This window comes from Alexandromys fortis, unplaced genomic scaffold (assembly GCF_014885135.2).
Source record: "Alexandromys fortis isolate MF-2015 unplaced genomic scaffold, M_Fortis_MF-2015_v1.1 scaffold_321, whole genome shotgun sequence".
Taxonomy (NCBI): domain Eukaryota; kingdom Metazoa; phylum Chordata; class Mammalia; order Rodentia; family Cricetidae; genus Alexandromys; species Alexandromys fortis.
Genome location: NW_026068200.1, coordinates 312,508 through 333,338, shown reverse-complemented (window position 1 = coordinate 333,338; position 20,831 = coordinate 312,508). Strand labels below are relative to the sequence as shown.

Genomic DNA, 20,831 nt, shown 5'->3' with positions numbered 1-20,831 from the left:
GAACTGAACTGCAAGGTCCCACTAAGGAAGTACCTGTCATGAGGCCAGCCTCCTCGTCTGTATCACCTCAATTCTATAAAGCTTTTGTTTTAAATTAGATTTTATTTAGTGTGTTTTGTACATATGTGAAGAGCAGAGAAAGTCCTGAAAGAATGAAGTCCTCCAAAATCAGGGTTTCTTTTCTTTTCTTTTCTTTTCTTTTCTTTTCTTTTCTTTTCTTTTCTTTTCTTTTCTTTTTTCTTTTCTTCCTTCCTTCCTTCCTTTTTTCTTTCTCTTTCTTTCTTCTTTCTCTCTTTCTCTTTCTTTCTTTCTTTCTTTCTTTCTTTCTTTCTTTCTTTCTTTCTTTCTTTCTTTCTTTCTTCTTTTTTTAGACAGGGTTTAACTGCCCTGGCTGTCCTGGCACTAGCTCTTGTAGACCAGGCTGGCCTTGAACCCAGAGCGATCTGCCTGCCTCTGCCTCCCGAGTGCTGGAATTAAAGGGTGTGCATCACCACTCTCTGGCAAAATCAGGGTTTCTTGTTTGTTTGTTTGCTTGTTTGTTTTCTCCTTCGGATTAATCCCAGGGTTTAGCACATACTAGGCAAGCACTCTTGTCAACTCTGTGTAATGTCATCATGGCCACAGAAAGCCATGCCAAGGACTCCAAGGCCTCAGCCCCATGACAGTGGCAAAGCCTTTCCTGTTTGGTTCACTCTGAGTATGAGTGTTTATGGATGATAGATCAGTGTGTGCAAAGACTAGCAACTCCAGCTTCCTTCTTAGGGATGTTTAAAGCCTGAAACTGTTTGCAGAGACTTCCTACCAAGACTAGGCAACCCATCCCCTGTGCTGTGTGTAATAAACGCTTTAAAGTCCGGTTGAGGTGGTAGCAGAATCCTGTGCGGCTCTATCTTCCGTGTACTTGTTTTTATGTCTCAGTCCTTTCCTCAGGCCCTTGACACCTTCATCAGGACTTCAGGACCCAAACTGCACAGGCCTCAGTCCATATGCTTGGGGTGTACAAGCTACAGGACATACACAGCTATCAGGGGACAACTTGCAAGGGGAAGTTCTTTCCCTTCACTATGTGGGTCCCAGGGATCAAATTCACATCCATGAGGCTTGGTGGCAGGCCTTTACCCATAGAGCCATCTTGCTGGCCCTTCTAGCCTCAAGCCGAGGGTAGCCCTACCCCTTCCCTTGCCATGTTGGCTTTGTAAGTGGTTTGTAGTTCTGGTGTATCTTGTAGGAAGAGCAAATTGGTGGCATCAGGCGACATAAGCTTGCACTGGGTTCTGGAAAAGACAGAGATGTGGAGCTGCAAGGGCCGCAGCCTTCAAAGACAAAGAACAAATTTATATCAGCACTTGGGGGCAAAGGCAGGAAGTTGGATCTCTGTGAATTTGAGGCCAGCTTCATCTACCCAGTATGTTTCAAGCCAGCCACAGCTACATAGTGAGATCATAACTCAAAAGAAGAAAAAGAAAAAAAAAAAGAAAGATAAAGATAAGCCAGGTAATAAAAATTCCTTTACTTTTCTTTCTTTCTTTCTTTCTTTCTTTCTTTCTTTCTTTCTTTCTTTCTTTCTTTCTTTCTTTTTTTTTTCTGTTTGGAGACAAGGTCTCTCTATGCAATCTGGCCTTGAACCTGGGACCCTCCTACCTCAGCCTCCCAAATGATGGGTCTCCAGGCCTGTGCCACCATGTCTGGCTCTGATGTTCATTTCAGGTGGGACTTGATTGTTCCTACACAGTTGCATGGTGGGACCACATTCTTTGAGAAGCAGAAGTGACTTGGGTCACATGTGGTCTGGGTATTTGGCTCTTGGTTAGTCACTGTAGTCTCCCTTGCTGCGTGGCCCTATTGAGCCAGAGAACAAAGCAGGGAGAATGCGGCCCAATCCCCAGTGCTGTACACATCTATGGCTCTTGCCCTCTCTGTGAGTGCCTGGACTTGCATCCTTCAGAGCAAGTCTCGGAACATGAACCACCCACCCTGATACCCTTAGGCCTAAGGTAGATCCATCTGGGCATGCTTCTGGAAGATATTGTGGGTCACCTGTTTGTTGGGTGTTCTCAGGGTTTGTGAGCACCGACTGCAATGTATGCGAGCCCCTCATGAAACTGAGGGAAGACATGAGTAAACTTTCGAGCTTATGGAGAACATAACAATCACTGTTTTAGGTCTGGAACTCAAGCCTAGTGGTAGAGTCCTTGCCTAGCCAATGTAAAGCCCTTGGATTGATTGGAAGCAGAAAACGAACAAAAAAAACCCTGATTTTGGAGGCCATGCAGCTGAGCCGAGCGTTTAGTCTCTACCAGCTCTGCTATGGCTAATCTTTTAGCTGTGTGCGCATGATGATAACGGCCTTTCCAGCACTGAAGGGCTGCTTCTGTTGACTCCCCTCTTGTGCCAGATGCCCAATGAGTGGGCCCTTGACATCCGAGGACATCTGCCCTCCTTTCCTGCTTCTTGAGTACATTCTGCTTCACAAAACTTGTCTCCATAGTTGACATGTTGTGAGTGGGTCGAGCAGGTTGGTTCAGTGCCTTTTGTGTGGCGAGTAAAACCAAAGCATGAACTAGACCTGCTCCTGAATTGGGGCTTTAATCCGTGCAGCACAAGCAAGGGAGGAAGCAGAAGGTGGTTTTAACAGAATAAGTTTATTCGCAGAAGACACAAACAGCTCTAGCTCTAGAAAGAACACAGTTCAATTGCTGGCAGCAAGCCAGTAAGGAATCTTGAAAGAAACAAAACAACCAAGGAAAAGAAACACAAGAAACCACCTTTGTAATATCACCCCACAGAGGACTCCCTTTTAGTTTGTGATGGAATTCTCCAAAGACAAGGTTTGCCATCTCTCCTAGTTACTGCTTCTCCTGGAGTTGGAATCCAAGACGTAGTCCCATCCCTGGGGGTGGGCATTAGTCCTGCCTTTCAGTGTAGCCCATCACTCTGCACATTCCCACCTGGAATTGTCTTCAGGGCACAGCAGACCCGGGAGCACGGACTGCAGCATTAACTTGACCCAACTCTACGGGGGGCTGCTGCACAACAGGTTGTTCCTTGTCCTCGCTCTGCTTCTGGGTCCAAGGCACAGCCCTCCTTTCCTTCCCTTCCTAACTCTGCAAACTCTAAAGAAAAGGCAGAAATGAACCACTTCATGGGAACTCTGAGAAAGGAAACCCTGAAAATTACTCGAGTCTGATGTTTGAAAATTTAGGTTTCAAGAAATGAGTGGATCCCTGGGCTCAAATGACAGAAGTTAAGCTAAAGGACCAGAGACGTGCATCTGTTGAGCTGGAAGAGATGACGCTTCTGTCCCAGTAACTGAGTCCACATGCAATGATTTCCTGGCTCTGTGGATGCTGCCTGCCCAGGAATGACATAGAGGAGTTCTTTAAAGGCCTCCATGCGAGAGGAGCCAGCCCAAGCCAATGCGAAGAAGCTCTCAGAGGACAGGAAGAGAGATGCCTCAGGATCCCCCACTATTTCCTTCCTTGACCAGTCTCGTTAGATCTGGTCCTGGACCAGAGGACCAGTGAGAGCGCTGTATATATGGTGCATGTGCTCAGGTGTGATTCACAGCCAGGTGCAGAAAACACGCACACAGGTGCACGCTTTCGCAGTACACCCCAATTCACACACGGTAAGTGTGAGAACTGTGAATCTGAACTCCAGTTCCTGAAAGTGTGAGAGAGGGGGAGGATAGCACGGTAGCCGAAGTGAAGGAAACAGGATGTGATGTGTCGGATGCCCATCGGTTGGAGGGATGCAATGAAGTACTTTAGCCGATGGGGATTCAGGAGGCTGGAGACACTGTAGCACAGATACTTCCTGTACCCTATAGGTTTCTTGCTGGGGTTCCATGCTGTCTAGTGCTAGGTCTCAATTGTATTAGGACAGAGATATGTGTGTATTCTGGGTTTTAAAACAAGCCTGTGGAACCAGGAAGTTGGTGGTTTTTCCAGGAAATTGTAAACTGAACTGGACTCTTAGGGTGTATGCTATCAGACTTTTGAATGACAGCACCCTAAACTGGTGACGGCAGTGTGGGATATGACCAGGTGGCCCAAGACAGGGAGAGCAAGGACAGGACAAAAGACCTAAGGAAACGTTCCTACCACCTTACCCCAACCTTGGGCAAATAGAGGCACAATGAACGGGCTAGATCCGTAGGAGGAAATAAGGTGTTCTCTATCAATATACTTAGTGACAGGGGACATGGAGAAAGACTGTCACATGCAGCCCCCCCCCCCACCTCTTCGTGTCCTGATGTGAGCAGACTGGTTTCATGGTACAGCGTATGTGAGGCAGTGCGCGACAGCCTCTGGTACAAGACTCAACCTAAAAAACCTTCTTAGAAGCCTGGCGGTGGTGGCTTCTAGCACTCTGGAGGCAGAGGCAGGCAGATCTTTGTGAGTTCAAGGCCAGCCTGGTCTACAAGAGCTAGTTCCAGGACAAGCCTCAAAGCTACAGAGGAAGCCCTGTCTCGAAAAACAAAACCAAACACAAAACAAAACAAAAACCCTTCTTCTAGCATTACATCTATCTATTTGTGTGTGTGTGAGCCTGTGTATATCATGCTTACAGAGGTCCGAGGATAATTTGCAGGGGTTCTCTCCTTTCACTACGTGGGTTCCACTCAAACTTAGATCCCATTGATCATCAGGCTTGGTGGCAGACACCTTTACGTGCTGATCCATCATGCCAGCCCTTGTCCACTTTTCACAATGGGGACAGTCAAAAAATGGTAGTGTGGATCGGGGGTCAGCCTTGCATGGCCTGTGAGCTGAGAATGGTTTTCAGATGTTCCAAAGGGTGTAAAACGAGTGAATGAACCATCAGCAACAAGAAAGAATCTGTCACAAAAACCATAGATGACCCACAAAGACTAAAACAATTCCTCTCAGGCCCTTTGAAGGGAAAGTTCATTGATTTCCTGAAATGATGGGAAAATCCCAGCAGTCTCTGGTGAGAGATGCCTTTGAGTCTGGGAAGGGAAACCGGGAGAGATCCAAGAAAAATGGGCACACGGAAGTAACTGGAGATGTTGCTCAGGATGACTAGCCCGGCCCTCAAGGTGCAGTGTCCAAAAGTGCACAGGACAGTGAGGTATGTGTGATTTAGGAAAGAGGCCTGAGATGGCTAAAGTAAGAGCACAGGAAGGAACACTGGGCAAAGAATGTTCTGGAAAAGAGACCATATGTAGAGATAAGTACTGATTAGGGAACTCTGTTCTTATATGATCAGATAGAGATGGAATTTGAGCCCAGGGACTGGCAAAATGTCAGGTCAGGTGAAGTTTCTAGAATACAATTGAATAGCTCATAAGCATATAACAGTCTAAAGATTTCTCAAAAAGATTAGGAAGGTAAGGTTCTAGTAAATTCTAGGAAAGCTAACACTGGTTTGCCCTACTTTAAATAAAAGCAAGTACAAAAAAAAAATCACACTAATAAGTAATTAAAGACCTAAAGGAACAAATGACAAGAGGAATCTGTTTAGTTTTGTTTCTCCAAAAAAGCCCCTAGAAGATTCCCTTACACAGGGAAGCTTTCCTACTAAAAAATGAAATTTGCTCTATATAAATCCATCCCCCCACAGCTTTTAGGGGAAACATCCACTGTACAAAGTAGGGCACAGATAGCAAACATGGAGGGAAATGATTTTCTAAACTAAAAACCAGATTTTCTTTGGATTCATTAACTGAAGAACAAAGCGTTCCTTTTAAAGCATATAGATTTTTTTTCACTGAAATACCTGGGAAATTAATGAGCCAGACAAGTAGAAGCCAGTCATGGGTCCTTCATAAATATACTGATTTAAATGATAAAACATTCATCCCAGAGGCAGGCAACCTAGAATTGAGGCTGGGCCCTGCCTCAGACTCATTGTGTGACCTTCGGCAAGCCGTTTGACCCATCTGGGCCTTAATTTCCTCTATGAAACGAGGGAGATTGGTCCCTTTCAGCTCTTACACTCTGTGATTATAGATAAATATAGAAATAAGAGATACAACAATCTAGAAATAAGAAATTCTCCCCCCAAAGTAAGCCTTGGAATCAGTAGAAAAAAGTAGCAATGAAAGATAATAAAAAGAATAAAATTTTAACTGTTAGCCAGAGTAAATATATCTCAATTAAAAATTAATGAAAATGTAATTTACAGTTGATCAGGAAACATCAAAACATACATGTTGGTATTTCTTCACCAGCACACACACGGAGGAGGAATGGCTTTGACGTGACCACAATGCTGTATTGGCATGCAGAACATTTTATAAAACTGGACATAGAAAATCTCAAGACCACATACGGAATAAATTTCTATAAAGCTTAGCATTACAAAGAGGCTGAGAGGGGTTAACTGGTTGTTCTGGTTTAGGTGTTTGTTTCCCTGTAGGGGGAGATCACTACTATCAAATGCCACACTTTAGCCTTCAGGCAGAGCCTCAGAAGCAAATCCATTTCTGCAAGAGCCCTCCGAGAGAACAATCACGGTGGTGAGGACGTTCATTTAAGGACTGGTCCTACCAAATGCAACCATCACCACCACCACCACAGGTTTTGTTGTTGTTGTTACTATTTTAAAATCCCAAACCAGGCCAGATGGGCCTGATTCAATCTGACACTTTCTTAACGCCAGACAAATGTGTAGCGGAGCAAGAAGATGCTAGACATGCTTCTTTGCCAGAGACTGGACTGCTAACTGTAACTAAAGGTCAGAAAGGTAACCTGTTGCAGAGAGGCGTGGCTCTGGCGATTCAGAGGACTTAAAGGTGTGACACCTCTCTCTCTCTGTCTCTCCCCCTCCTTCTCTCATATGTTGCTCTTGGTGATTCCAAGACCATCCTTTGAGAACCAGTGGCCTAGATTTGGGCCTTTACCAAACAAAGGTATATATTTATTTCACACAGTCTTCATTAGGCAAATTTCTTTTTTGCTAAACTTATTAAAGTGCCTCCAACATGTGTTCAAAAACCACTCGCAACCATAGTCCTCTACAAACTGATTTCAAAGTATTTTAAAATAGTTGACTTGCTTGTTTCAAGTCACGTGAAAGTCATCACACTGTCTGCTGACTTATGACAAAGGCACTGTTTTGTACCTCTTTCCTACTCGCTTGTCCTCTTAAATCCTTCCTATCTTGGTCACTTAGAGCTGAATACATGCAAAGGCATTAGGGACTGGGGCTCTGCTTTAGAAAAGGTCTCATTCTCACACCAAGCTGGAGTCATAGCGCACCACAGAGACGAACCGCAGGAGGGGTAGTGGAGGCCTGTGCTTAGTAACTAGGCCCCCACGCAGTTTAATAACCACCACTGATACTGGACGACTGACATCGGTAAGAAGTGGACTCGGCCGAGTCACCTTGCACAAACAGGACACACTTCACAAACTTGTTAAATCTTTGTGTCTTTTACCTAAGTGGTAAGTAGTATTAATACCGTTTACACAAACATGTTAATGTACAATAGGAGTGCTTGATCTAGGCCTTCTCAGAGGCTTGTAAGTAGCTTTTTCTCAGAATCCCTTGGTAGGAAAATAGCACAGGGTTATCTAGATAATTGACCAGCAGCTACTAACTCCAATGATTCCAGGAGAAGACCAGAGGTTCTATCCTCTGGAGTCAGCTGTCAGGGAGTCTGGTCTTTCCACGGTGAAAAAGAACTTGTACAACTAGGTGACATCTAACATTCTGCAAGGACTTCATTCCTTTGGCTTAAGGCTGTTCCCCTGTTAAAATGCAAGCAACCCTCGAAAAAGGTAGCATGAAGCCTCCCAGTCTCAGAGTCAATGAATTCATCCCTTTCCTGAGAGCATGTTTTTCTTAGGAGGAGAACGAAGTAGGAGGCACTGAGGAGAATCGGTGCTGGGCCACAAGGACTACAAGGGAGAAGGGAGCAGAAAGAGCAGACAGAAGGCCACATGGGCAGACCTCAACTTCCTGTTGAAGTTCTCTGGCCCTCGTGCTCCTCCTGAACGGGGCGCTAACTTGCCAGCTGAAATGTTTGTGATAATACTGAAGATTCTTTAACGCATATAAAGGCTGCTGGCAACCAATGGAGAAACAGCAAGAAAACATTTGGCGCAAAACCTGCCCCCAAATCAGAACTACACTCAGAGGAAGAAAGAGCAACTCATACTACTTTACAGAGCGCAAATCACAGGGCCGTGGCAAGGGTAAGGCACTGGCGGGGGCCTTGAGAGTGGGGCGTCTCCCCAATCGCCTCACCCTAATCCTGGCCCTGGCAAATCATAGCAAAGGAAAAGCTCACCATTATGCCACAGACTTGGCAAACACAGAGGGCGGAAGTAGTGAGCAACAGAGCACTGAGTGGTACCGAGTCTTTTTCCTGACTGGTTCGGAGGTGAGGAGGGGGCGGGTGCCTGGGGAGATCTGCTCAGAGTGACAGGTACACAACTGGATCTCTGTTGTCTTGATGACGTAGATGCCAGGCAGAATGCTTGTTGGGGGAACCTTGGAGATTTGCCCGTCTTTGTACATTCAAGGTCATTTTTTTCCAGATCAACCTTGTGGTCGTGAGGCTACTGTGAATGAACTGGCTGCCTGAGGCCTTGACTCCTTTGTGGCTGAGCTGCTGGTCTCGTTGGTGCAGTTCCTGGGTGTTAGGACTGAAAGACAAGCTGGAGCCAGGAGGGCGAGAGAGGCCCAGGCAGGCCAGTAGTACAGGCAACGGGGAGGATCCACAAGCAAAGCCAGCCTTTGTATTAAGACCAACATGCTCTCCGCCACTCACATTTGAACCACAAATACATAGCCACCAAATGCAAAGCACGTAGGTACACATTAACTGCCTCTGGGGGGGTCTCCCCCCACCCTTGACTGGACCAAAGCTCTTCTAACAGGGCCACCTGCCACTGAGGGCTGGAGCTGGAGGAAAACAAGGGGATAGGAAGAGCCTGAAGCAGAGGCTGACCACCTGAACCCCCTTTCATTTCCCTCCGACTCACTGTGTGTGTGCCAGCCTTAGAGGTCCCTCTCTTTCTTTCCATGTGCCGTGTGTCACAGCAGTGGCAGCAACCTCCCTGAGACTTTCCTGAAAGGGGTCCCCCTCCCAATCCAGCCTCCTGGGCAGCACACATTGTCCTCAGGGGAGAGAGATAATGTTTATGATAATAGGAACAGGAGAGCGGTTAAGTATTCAGAAAGATGCTTGGTGCTGTGCTAATCAATGACTGTTTTTAGTTACTATTATTATTTAACAATCTGGTTGTTTGCGTAGGACTAGGTCTACTCCCTGCCAAGCCTGGAGGGACAGAACGACTACTCCCAGTCCAAAGTGTTTCCACTGACTGTAAAGCCTCTGCCCCAAATCTCTTGTGCTAGTTGGGCTTCTGGGGGTCATAGTGACAAGGAAATGTTCTAAACATTCCAGGCATACATAGTCGTATAGAGGAGAGCAGGGGTTCAGGTCACTGAAACAACCTCAAGCAGTCAAGCATTCAGTTTAGAATCTTTTGGGGGGAACCTCCAGAGGTAGCAAGGTGAGGGGAGAGGCCAAACCCATGAGAAGGAACAAACAAGACACTTCAAATAAATCATCAGCAAAAGTAGCAAGCCCTATACAGCTCAAACTTTAGAATTCAATGATTGATTCATAACGGTTCTGTGGAGCAGACCCAGGGAACTTTTTCTCCTGATAGGCAGAAGCAAGGGCACTCCACTCCTTCATTTTCCTACAGAGGAAAACGCCTCTGTCTTTTGGAATTCTGAGTTAAGTCAGGTGTGGTAGTTATGTATAAACCAAGGCCAAGACTGAAGTCAGGGTCTCAATATGGAACCTTGGCATCCTGGAACTACCTATGTACATCAGGCTGGCTTCAAACTCACAGAAGTCTGCCTGTCTCCGTCTCCCAGGTGCGGTGCTTCAAAGTGTATATCCCGCATTCCGGTCTGACTCGTGAAACTTGGCTTAGAAGATCTTCATGTTAACTGGTTTAAGCGCTTCCAGAGTTCCCCTAACTGTTGATTATTTAAGTGGCTTCTTTCTAGACCCGAGAGGGAAGTGCTAGCTGGAAGAGAGCTGGCGAGCTTGAGCTCTTTCCATTTGTCTAGAATTTGACCAATCGGAACTAGAGCCACCCAAGCAAGGGCCTCAGCCTAGGACTTCTACGCCAGAGACCCGAGTCCTCTCAGTACTCGGGGTAGTTTTGCAGCCACTTTGCCTTGCTGGAGTGTGGGCAGTAGAGCTAACAGTTTGCTTCTCCTTGGTGAGGAGTGTGACCTATCAAAATGGACTCCTTACTGCTTCCTCCGGGAGACTGAGCAAGGAATGTTTTAGCGCAGGGAGTGCGGGCGATGAGTCAAAGCCCATTTTTGTTTGTTTGTTTTTTGCAAAGCACACTACAAGTTCAGTTCCTTTGGGCCCTTTGGGGGCAGAAGACAAAGAACTTCCCAACACTGGCCAGCAGGTTCTCTGTTCAGTGCTCTGCTCAGTTTGTCCCCAGCCCCTCGGAAAGCAGGTGTTCGGAGATCAGGTGCTCTTGCTCTACTTACAAAGTCGAGTTGACAAGAACAGCCCGTGCCTGTTGGCTTTGGAAGGGAAGGGGTAATTGTGATTGTTTTGGAACTCTTTCAGTATCCTCTTTATCCTAGCTGCTCCCCCCGCCCCCCTGCCGTGGCAAGCTGAAAGTTGGCCAAACAGCAGTACCTAAATGGCAAAACGTAGCCTTCTTGAATTATGGGCTCTCTTTTTGATTTAACGTAGATCTTTTTCAGTCTACAGGTTCTTGATCGTTGAAACAGAGTCAGATTTCCTTGACAAAAAACCCAAAGAACCACAAAAAAGCACACTCTGAATCGAACGGTGTGGGGCAAGGTACATTTCCGTTCTACTCCTGGAGCCTCGGATGATGCCAGTCCTTCGCCTAATTACTTCCTGTAATGAATGTTACATGCGAGTGAAATGAGAGTTCTTGGAGTCTACAGCATGAGCTTGGCACAGATCCTGGCTACCCACATTGACAGACACTCGAATGACCTCAAGGCGCGCATGCGAGTTACCTTGGCTAGATGCAAGCGAACAAATGTCCCGTTCGTTTGCAAAGCTTGGTTCAGCCAAAGCCACCCAGTCCCATCTTTTCTAGCTAATGGGGGAGGGGGAAATCCTAGAAGTTTATTGAAACTCATCACCCTGATCTCCGCATAGACAATCAAACTGAAAAAGGCATGGAGTTTTAGACAGTCACTCTCATGTTTGCACCACAGAAGCCATCCAATCAACCCCACGCTGAAATTAGTGCACGCCTCCTGCAGAGCTCCCTCTGGGGTTGAGGAGGCCTCGGTGTCTGTCTGGGTTTTCACATAGGGCCATCAAAGCCACCCCAGGAGAGGAGATAATCAGCAGTGGGATTGGTGCCTCTGTCCCCAGCCCTGGTTTGGAAGGTCCCCGATCTGTTCTCCCACCGTGCCTTTCAGCAACAGGAGCCAATGGACAAAACAGCCAGGACATTGAAAAAGCTGGCATACGGGCTCCCAAATCTGAGGATCTCTTCTTACTGCACAGCGCTGGGAGAATTTAAGAACACCGATGATCAGCCATGGTAAGCATGGAAACGCAGATGGTCTGAAGCCTATCAGAGTGCCTGGGGAGCACAGGTGTGTTGTGTTGGCCTCTCTGCTGTCCAGAGTATGAGTTAATGTCAAAGACAGAATGTTTTGTCATTCCTGTGGTTGGTTCCTTTCTGAAGCCCTCTCTCTTTCCCCTGCTCTCCTCAGACCTAGTGAATAAGAAGCAGGGCTTAGGTACTGGGGCTGTCAGTGGGTTCATAGTCTTTTGAGAACTCGGCAATGATTCTTCGAGCCAGAGGGTTCGTGGTCTTGAGCAGCTCGGCCGCTGAGGGGCGGGTCCTAGGAGTCGCCTTACTTCCCTTCTTCTGGAGCAGGGCCTTGAAATCATCATTTCTGCCAGCGTCTAGGCAGGCACTGCCACTTGGCCCTGTGGCAGCAGCAGACTCAGTGGTGGGAGAATCAGCTGTGTTCTTCACTGGTGAGTGGGAGCTGGGTCTGCTGCCCGGGAAGCCCTCCCCAGGCTCTTTCCAGCCCAGGAGCTTTCTTTTGGACCTAAACGAAGGAAAGACTGGTCTGAGCGAAGTCAGGAAATTCAGGGAGCAGACAGCTAGCAAAGCTCTGAAGAACTGACAACCAGGGATGTGCTCAAGATCATGCATATGACAGCCCCGTGCTTCCAAGCCCGTTGGGGGCCCCTCTGTTCCCCACATGCTTTTCAATGGCCACAACTGGAGTTACTTGCCCTATGCTACAGGTTCAGTCCTTGTCAGTTCTGAGATCAAGAACAAATGTAAAGGGTCAGTGACTGAATCAAGACAGCCAGGGATTTGGAACTGATTTGAGCTGCTGCTCCAGCTCCAGTAACTGGGCTCGTGGATCCAGGACCTCATTACAAGCCCCTACCTCATGCCCTGATGCCCACCTCTGTTCCCCCTCTGCCTGAGTCCCTGGTCTCATATGTTGTCCGGTGCTCTGTATCACCTCGTGACAGAATTCTGTGGTACAAGAAGTTCCATGAAGGGTTAAATGTCTCTCTCTGCAGATAGAGCTGTGAGGCAGCAGATGGAGACACAATAGGCCAAGCAGTTGCTAGGAGACGAGGGGCCTCTCTCAGCACCTGGTCCTCCCTTCCTCCCCCGCTTCAACCAAAGATATCAGTGAATTTGTGATGTGAGGCCCCAGACTGCGCTCACATACGTAGGTAGGTACTGAACTGAATCTCCAGTTGCAATTCCAGCGGCTGCTCAGAGGCAGCAGTTTTTCTTTAAGCAGAAAAGGGGAAAGCAATTGCAATTATAATGAAGGAAAAGGATCCTGACCTGTGTATCACAGTAAATAAATCTTCAGTCGTGCGCGAAGCCACAAACACGTCATCGTCTTCCTCTGAGATCCATTCGGCTGTCTTATCACTGATTAAACTTTTCTCTTCGGCACTTGGTTCCACAGTCCTCCCTAGGTATAAGAACCAAAAGGCATGACTTTGGCCATGAGAGTTAGGACAGGGCACATGCTCTCTTGCCATTCCCCTCAATGTTCAAAGCAATCTAGCTAGACAGCAGGGCAGCGCCTTTTCATATCTCCATCTTGTCAGGAGGAACATGAAGTTCAGAAGGTTAATGATTTACCCCCAGGCCTTTCAATGCCCCCATGGTGAAGACTGGCCCAAATCCCTGTTCTCATGCTTACTTTTCGTTAATACAGGTCATCTGAGCATGCTCATTTTCTTATTTATTAAAAAAAAAAAACAGTGCTGGGGATGGAACACACTAGATAAGCTCTTTTGGCACTGAGCTATATCCCCAGCCCCCTTGTTATAAATACATAATTAAAAACTCAAGATACTGAGAGAAGGGTAAAGCAATTATCCTCGCCCAGTGGGGGATGAGACTCGCTTGAATCGGAGGGAGCCTGGGGAGCTGGAGGAAGCATATTTGGAAATAACCTGTGGCTTTGACATGCTCACTTGCTTTCGTCACAGTGATTAACTTATGCTGAAAGTCTAAACCAGTTTAAAGAAGGCCATGAGATTTTAATGTTTAACATTAAGGGTTCAAAAATGATGCGAGACAGAGTTGAGCCTTGAGGACATTAATAAAAATAAGAAAGTCATAAAAAAGACAACAAATCTATGACTCCACTCGGCATCCAGACCAGTCAGAGCCATAAACCTGTGGTTATGGGGGGGGGAGGGAGGAAAGGGGGAGGAAAAGAGGAGGAAAGAGGGGATGAAGTGGAGGAAAGGGTTCATTTTCTCAAGATAAAAGACATTCTAGAGATGGGTCTCTCAACATGAATGTTCTTAAACACTAACGAACTGCATGGCTCAAGATGGCTAAAATTAAGCCCAGAATGGCGGCACATATCTACAATCTTAACATTTGGGGGTGAAGTGCTAAGACAGGAGAATTGTGACTTTCAGGCCAACCTAGGTAACACAGTGAAATTCTGTCTCAAAAAAGGATTTGGTAGCCGGGCGGTGGTGGTGCACGCCTTTAATCCCAGCACTTGGGAGGCAGAGGCAGGCGGATCTCTGTGAGTTTGAGACCAGACTGGTCTACAAGAGCTAGTTCCAGGACAGGCTCCAAAGCCACAGAGAAACCCTGTCTCAAAAAAAGAAAAAAAAAAAGGAGTTGGTGCCAGGAAGGTAGTTTGGTTGGTAAATCACCTTCCATACAAGCATGGAGTTCGGATCCCTGGTACTGACACTCTTGTGTATGCCTATAACCCTAATGATCCAGATCTGGGGGAGTGGAGACAGGTGGATGCCCAGGGCTTGCTGGCCAGCCAATCTAGCCAATAAAAAAGCTCTGATTCCTGTAGAGACTGTCTCAAAAGACAGGGTAAAGGTTGAGAGCCAAAGACACTCAACACAGCCTGTGCCCCACCCACCGCCGGCCACATAGGCAAGTGATTAAAATATAAGTGTCGTGTGTATCTTACAATTAAAACAAAAAGCCACAGAAACAACACCAACCAAAGTGAAGAATCATTAACTAGCTTACTCTTATGGGTCCAGGAAGAGTTAGAATCAAACCTTCCAAGGAAGATTGTGCCTTTTCTTGTGGAAAACACTGGAAAAGTGTGCAGGTCATCATTTTAGAGTCCCACGAGCCTTCCAGAATTCTTGGACGAGGACTTCCGGAATACTGAGTCCCGAGTGTTAGTCTAACTTAGTCTGACTAATGAAAACTATTGTCGACTGAGTGGGAGTCCCAGGGCAAGGGCTGCATGCCTGACTGGCCCGATGCGGTCGGGAAGTCCCAGTTTGCTAAGGCTTTGTTTGATTTGTTATCGTGGTGCCTGTGCCAAGGGTAGATTGTCCAGACTTAGCCTTGGGGATCTGTCCTGGGTCAGTCCTGATCGCCTGGACAGTAAGGCCAACTGGCAGTTCCTTTACAGAGTTAACTCACGCCCTCTAGATGCGCTCCCTACTGCTTTGGTCATGCTGGGGCAATTGCTCTGTCTTTCCAGAGTTAACTCCAGCTTCACCCTCATCCCTCCTGCAACTGAAGGGCAAAGCCAAGACAGTTTACTAACCTGGAGAGACGGCCTCCTTTTCACCGTCAACAGGAAGAGTGGAAGTCATCGTCTTATCAGGTGACTTCGGGTCATCCTCAGTGGAGGGACACTTGGTATCTTCCTCTAAGGTGATGATGGGGCTGAAAGGCAGCCTTGGCTCGGCCATACCGGCATCCATTTGAGCTACAGGGGGGGTGAGAGGCAGGTAGAGCACACTGGGCTTTTTTGGTACAGGAGGTGGAATCTTGCTCATCTTTTTCTCAGCTTCTTCCTGGCTCTGGAGGCTGATTCTTTCTGGCAGGGCTCTCACCTTGGGGCCCCCATCTTCTACACTGGCCTGGGGAGGTTGCTGTGTTCCTGAGAAGAAAGCACCAGAGGAACTGGCAAGAGGTGTGAAGACAAGGGTGGAGGGTGCTGTAGACTCCCCAGGGCTCCTGCCACTGGGGAAGCTAGGTGACTTTGGTTTCCGCAACACTGTGTAGCTGTCTTGGGGGAGCTGCTTCACGTGTGGAACGGAGCTCCTGGGTGTCATAGCCATAGTAGGAGAAGTTAGTGGATACTCCCCAGGGAGCGAGGGTGGCCTGTGACCCAAGCTTGGAGGCCTTCGGGCCAGTGGCGGTTTCTCAGCTATGGGAGGTTTCACTTTTCTCTCCGGCAAGGTGAAGACTTCTTCTGCTCCAGGTTCCTCGGTGTAATCTGGGCTCTCAATGTCATCTTCTGGCTCAGACTTGCTGACTGACCTCAGGCGAACAGAACGGAGGTCAGACTGAGTAACCATGGGCATGATTGGCTGGTTTGGACTAGTTTTCTGCGCCAGTTTGGCTCCAAAATTGGTATCAGAGTGATGGCGGCTCACCTTGGTCTTGCTGCGGATGGAGATACTCATCCCTGACAGATCCAGGGTGGTTGAAGAGCTCAATGGTAGGTCAAATGATAACCGTGACTTGCAGATTTTTTCCATTGGTGACATCGGGGGCAGTGATGACTTCCTTTCTGGTACCACCGGACGTACTCGGACACTGGTGCTTGGAGGCGGTAAGTGGCCCAGGGTCAAGGACATGGAGACAGTGGGTGTGGGTGTCTCTGACTGGCTCGAGTAGCCACTGGAAGGGGACATCAGTCCAGTGGGCCTTCCAGGAGAGGCTACTTCCCTGGCTTCCACCTCAATGGAGAGCTGGGAGGGTGTTGTTGCTCTGGAGGTGGAAGGGGAGGCCAGAGACTCCGAGCTTCCCTGAACTTGAGTGCATTCAATGACTGTGGTGCCAGTGGCTGTGCTGGAGCTGGACAAGGATTGGTAGGTGTCACCAGACTTCCAGTCAGTAAGATACCAGTGGTGAGAGAACTGTGAACCTTCTGGATCTTTGAGAGTTGGCCCAGATGGATGACCTTGAGGATCTGGGTGAGATGAATGGTTCCCTTGGTGTTCCAAGGAGAGGCAAAGGCTCCTGGGCCTCTGGTCCTTGGGCAGTGCCAATTCACCTTCTGGTGGGAGGACTGTCTCATCTTTGACTAGTGAGACGCTTCTCATGGGTGGAGAGGGCTTCTTTTTGGCCTTCTTGAGTGAAATACTTTTGGATCTTTGTCTCCTGTGCTGCGCCTCTTGCTCAGTGCTGAGGGCTGCAATGTTGTCGGTACTGTTACTGCCTTCAGAGTTTGCACTGGCGTAAGGCAGGATGCAGGCCTCACCAGCCTTCTTCTGCTCTTCACCATAGTCCACTGAGGTGACACCTGAGTCCGTGGGCACAGAAAGTGACCGCTCCCGGAATCTGTTAGTTCCACCTGGGCCTGTTTCCAGTCTTGAGGTACCACGGGCCAGGAGGCCAATCTTGGGAGGTCTTTCTGGTATTTGCCCTCGTTGAGTGGGGTGCTCAGAGTAGCTGGGTAACCCAGTGCATCCTGCTGGGTTATCACGGGTGACAAAGAGGGTAGCCGCCTCTTTAGGGACCAGAGGTGGGAGTGTGTTCAGAGAGACCCAAGAATTCCCAGAGGAAGGATTTTTTCCATTTTCACTGACTTGATTGCTCTGGCTGCTGGCACTTGGAGTCATGTATGTGAAAGCATCTCCCTTCCAGGAAGCGGAGAACGTTGACTCTGTTGGTCCATTGCAAGAACTGGGGACACTGTACACCATTGCCATGCTCTCCGTACCAGGAGGGTCTGGGCCACCACGTGCCTGGTGAGGGTCTGCAGGCTCACTCGATGAGTGTCTCAGTCCTGGCGAGGTGAGACTTGGAAACCGAGCTTCCTGCCCAATAGCAACTCTTCCCTGAACAACTTGTGGAGCCGAGTGGCCAGGCCTGATGTCTGAGGCCAGGCTGCCTACCGGGCTGGTGCTGTGCCCTGGAGATAGAAAACACATGTTACTGCTACAGCAAGGGATCCCCCGTCAGCTGTTTATAACCAGAACACCAGCTTTGTGCCAAGCAGCATTGCCAACAGCTTTGTCAGAATTCCTTGGTTCTTCCTTTTCACAGATGAGGATACTAGGGGAAGTTGGGATCTTGCCCATCGCCACACAGTGAGTCACGGGGTACCCTTGGATTGGCCAGATGGCTGCCAAAGACTTTCCAGCTTTGACGTCTTTTTTCAGAGTACAAGTGTCACATGTGACTACCTCGGGTTTCCCCCCATACTTTCTTTCTCCCTGGGTTCACGGAACCAGCAGATCTCAGGGGTCGTCAGGCCTGAGGTGAGAGCAGAAATTTCTAAACTGACTAGAGCCCACAGGAGCATGTGGCTCACAGCCCCAGCCATGAATCTGGACTTTGCCAGAATGCTATATTTCTGGCATCTGCCACCTTTTGCCTTTGAACATAAAAGACTTAGAGTAACTCACAGATGTGACACCATTCAGATGTTCCAATCTCCAGAAGTGTTCTCACATCCACAGCTAGTCTAACATTACTGTTATTGCTACCTTACGGACATGGTAATTCATAATAGCCAGAATTTGTTGAATATTGACTATATCCCAGGCACATGGCAGGCAGTCTACACAGTTATCTTTAGTTACTACAGTGACTGTATTGGGTCAATACAAGATTACAATTCGGGGGATGATTCCCCACTTCTATGCATAAATTTGGCATATGTGGTAACATTATTTTTTTTTTGAGATAAGACCTCATTATGTAGTCTTTGGCTGGGCTAGAATTCATGGAGACCAAGCTGGCCTTAAACTGGAGATAATCTTCCTGCTTCTGCTACTGAGTGCTGGGATTAAAGGTGTGTACTTCATATCTAATTTACAGTACATTTGTAATGGAAAACAAGGATGTGGTGGATTTATTAGCCCGAGATCCCTGCCCTCCAGACTCAATCGCTGGTCTTGCCAAGGGCCCCTGGTTGACATTAATCACACATTGGCTTTCTCAGGATATTCAAAGCCCCTCTACCCAGAATTATTTCAGGGTCCCCACTGCCGCAATGGCACTCGCATGACAGGAGTAGTGGGAGATGGGGAAAGGGTTTGAGGGAATCAACTGTATTGGGGTCACCTGGGTCTCGCTGAGAAAAGTTAGAGAATCCAATAATGGTCCGCCTCCGCCTCAGGGTGGACTTGGGGTTCACGGCTGTCTCTGTGTTAAACAACGAGTGTCGAAAACTTGCATGTCTATCAAACTGCTGCCCTGTAGCCAAAATAAAGACACTTGGGTGCATCCTGGTTTCTGTTTAAAGCACAGTGAAAACTGGCCCGAGGTAGAGAGAAAGGATGACGGCAGTAGCGATGAGCATGAACAGCAGCATCCAGGAAGGTGGTACTTCTTCCCGCATCCCCTCCCCTTCCCCCCCCCCCCCGTTCGTGCTGGGTACACACTCTTGGTTTTACAGGCCACACCCAGCTCATTTGCACTTCTTAGGTGCACTGGGCAGTATTTTTCAGCCCCACTGAAATAAACTGGGTAGCTTTTGAAACTCCACAATCTGAACTCCAGAACATTCAACTTTCTGGGAGGAGGGCCTAGGTAGAAGCATTGCCTAGGAGTCCTTGGGTGGTTTTTCAGATGCATAGCCAGGGGTGAGCATCACTGCTTGTGGAGAGATGGTCCGGGGCTAGCATTATTTGATTATGATCACAGGGTTTCTCCTGTGGTGCTGGGGACAGAATCTGGAGCCTTTTATATTCAAGGCAAGTACTCGACCACTGAGATGCACCCTGTACTCCTGGGTGTGGTTTTTTGTGAGTGAAGGACTCATTTGGTTACCCAGGCTGGACTTGCCCTCATCACCCTGCCTCTGCCTTCAGAGTGCTGCGATTACAGATTTGTGCCATCATGCCCAGACTGACGTCACAGGGACCAGGTGAAAACGGCATCTCTAAGAAGCGCTCCTACTGATCCCATCGGTTAGGAAGCAGCCGGATAGTCTGACCTACAGCTACCTGGCCATATTACCAAAACTGGCAGTTGGTGTTGACTGGACCCTGTCTAATTCTCTTAAGGTGCTGGGTCAGCTTTTAGTTCTGGGAATCTGTAGGGGGCAAAGTCAGGGTGAGGAGATCCATGGGGCTAAACAGGCAGTTCCCCCGCCCTGTCTCTAGCTTAGTGGCTGGTTAAGCAGGACCCGTCCCCCACCAGTCACACCACTCACTGCAGCCCCATCCCAGCAAATGGTTGCACAGGACAGAGTCAAGAGCAGCCCGAAAGTGAGACAGCCATTTAGACAGAGCGCATCAGTGTTGCTTTGCGAATCTCCCAGCACAGTTTTCCCTCCCTTGGCAAATGAGCTCTACTTCCTGTCTCTCTTCCTCAAGATGACTCTAGGGGCGGTGGATGAAGCCAGATCCGGGGAGCATGGTCACGCGAGACAGAGCTACCCTCACTGCTCTCACCGACCTTTTCCACCACAGCAGGGCCCATGCTAGTCAAGGCCTCCTCCGGTCCCTTCAGATTACTGACGTCTTGCTTCCATCAGGGCCCTGCAGGGGTTCCTGATAGGACTGGCCCTGTTCCTTTCCAGCCACTGGAGTGGGAAGCAAAAATGCCACACGACCCCAACCCGGAGACTGTGATTGCGCTGTCAACTTGACAGAACCTAGAATCACCCAGGAGATGTGCCTCTGGGCATTAACTGAAAGGAGGAGACCCAGCTTTAACTGTGGATGGCACCATTCCTCGGGCAGGGGATCCTGGACCCTAGAGACGCAGAAAGGAGAACTGAGCAGCAGCAAGTAGCCACTGTCTTCTGCTTCTTGTCTGCGGAGACAATGAGACTCGCTGCTTCCAAGTTCCTGCCGCCTTTGACGAGCTGTACCTTGAACTGTGAACCGGTCTATACTCCTGCTCCCCGCCCCCTTAAGTCGCTTCTGTCAGGGTTCCTTGTCGCAGCAATGGAGAACAAAACGAAGAGAGATGCAAGTATCCCCTACCACTACTCTCAAGGACATCCTGGGCCTCCTGTGGCTCTTTCTTTTTTTCCCCCGTGTGCCCTTTCTGTGCCCTTCTCTTGTTACACTACCATTAAAGCACATGCGCTCGGATTCTCATCTCCTTCTGGCTGTTATTTGTATATTCCAAACCCAGAACTTTGGGTTTCTAACATTATCCTTACCTGAAACAAACAAAATTCTCAAACTTTGTTTTCACTTAAACTCAAAAGAAAACCCACGTTCAGAAAACTTTTGGCACATTCTGCAAAGAAACTTTTTGTTCGCTATTCCATGGTATCAGTTACAGTGACTGCAGATAGGGAGTGAGGGAAGAGGAGCCATCGCCCCCTCTTCAGCTGGCTCCCGAAGTCCCCTCCACTCCCGGGGGAGTTATGACCTGGTCAGCAGCAGATAGAGTGGCCCTCCC

General features: G+C 48.3%; 1 protein-coding gene and 1 long non-coding RNA gene across 12 annotated transcripts in view; one reads left to right on the top strand and one right to left on the bottom strand.

The window, feature by feature from the left end:
• Positions 1-2,623: 2,623 nt before the first annotated feature.
• Nhsl2 (NHS like 2) overlaps positions 2,624-20,831 on the bottom strand; it is a 252,072-nt gene continuing 233,864 nt past the window's right edge. For 5 of the 7 annotated variants that reach the window (XM_050129897.1, XM_050129900.1, XM_050129898.1 and 2 more), the window contains 4 exons: positions 18,534-18,665; positions 15,055-17,376; positions 12,837-12,969; positions 2,624-12,069 (listed from right to left, as the gene is read on the bottom strand). In XM_050129897.1, coding sequence (XP_049985854.1) covers positions 11,748-12,069; positions 12,837-12,969; positions 15,055-17,376; positions 18,534-18,665 — 2,909 coding nt within the window. In that variant the 3' untranslated portion in view covers positions 2,624-11,747. The remainder of the gene's footprint in view (positions 12,070-12,836; positions 12,970-15,054; positions 17,377-18,533; positions 18,666-20,831) is intronic. The other 2 variants (XM_050129901.1, XM_050129903.1) reach the window with 1 other exon arrangement.
• Positions 11,403-20,521, top strand: LOC126493113 (uncharacterized). 5 transcript variants are annotated; one of them, XR_007589753.1, is made up of 8 exons: positions 11,403-11,549; positions 12,560-12,718; positions 14,989-15,114; positions 15,301-15,426; positions 15,987-16,071; positions 18,158-18,261; positions 18,715-19,477; positions 19,790-20,521. It is a non-coding gene; the product is annotated as an uncharacterized lncRNA (long non-coding RNA). The 5 variants fall into 5 exon arrangements; XR_007589752.1 differs by having other exon boundaries at positions 18,715-20,521; XR_007589755.1 differs by lacking the exon at positions 15,301-15,426 and having other exon boundaries at positions 18,715-20,521.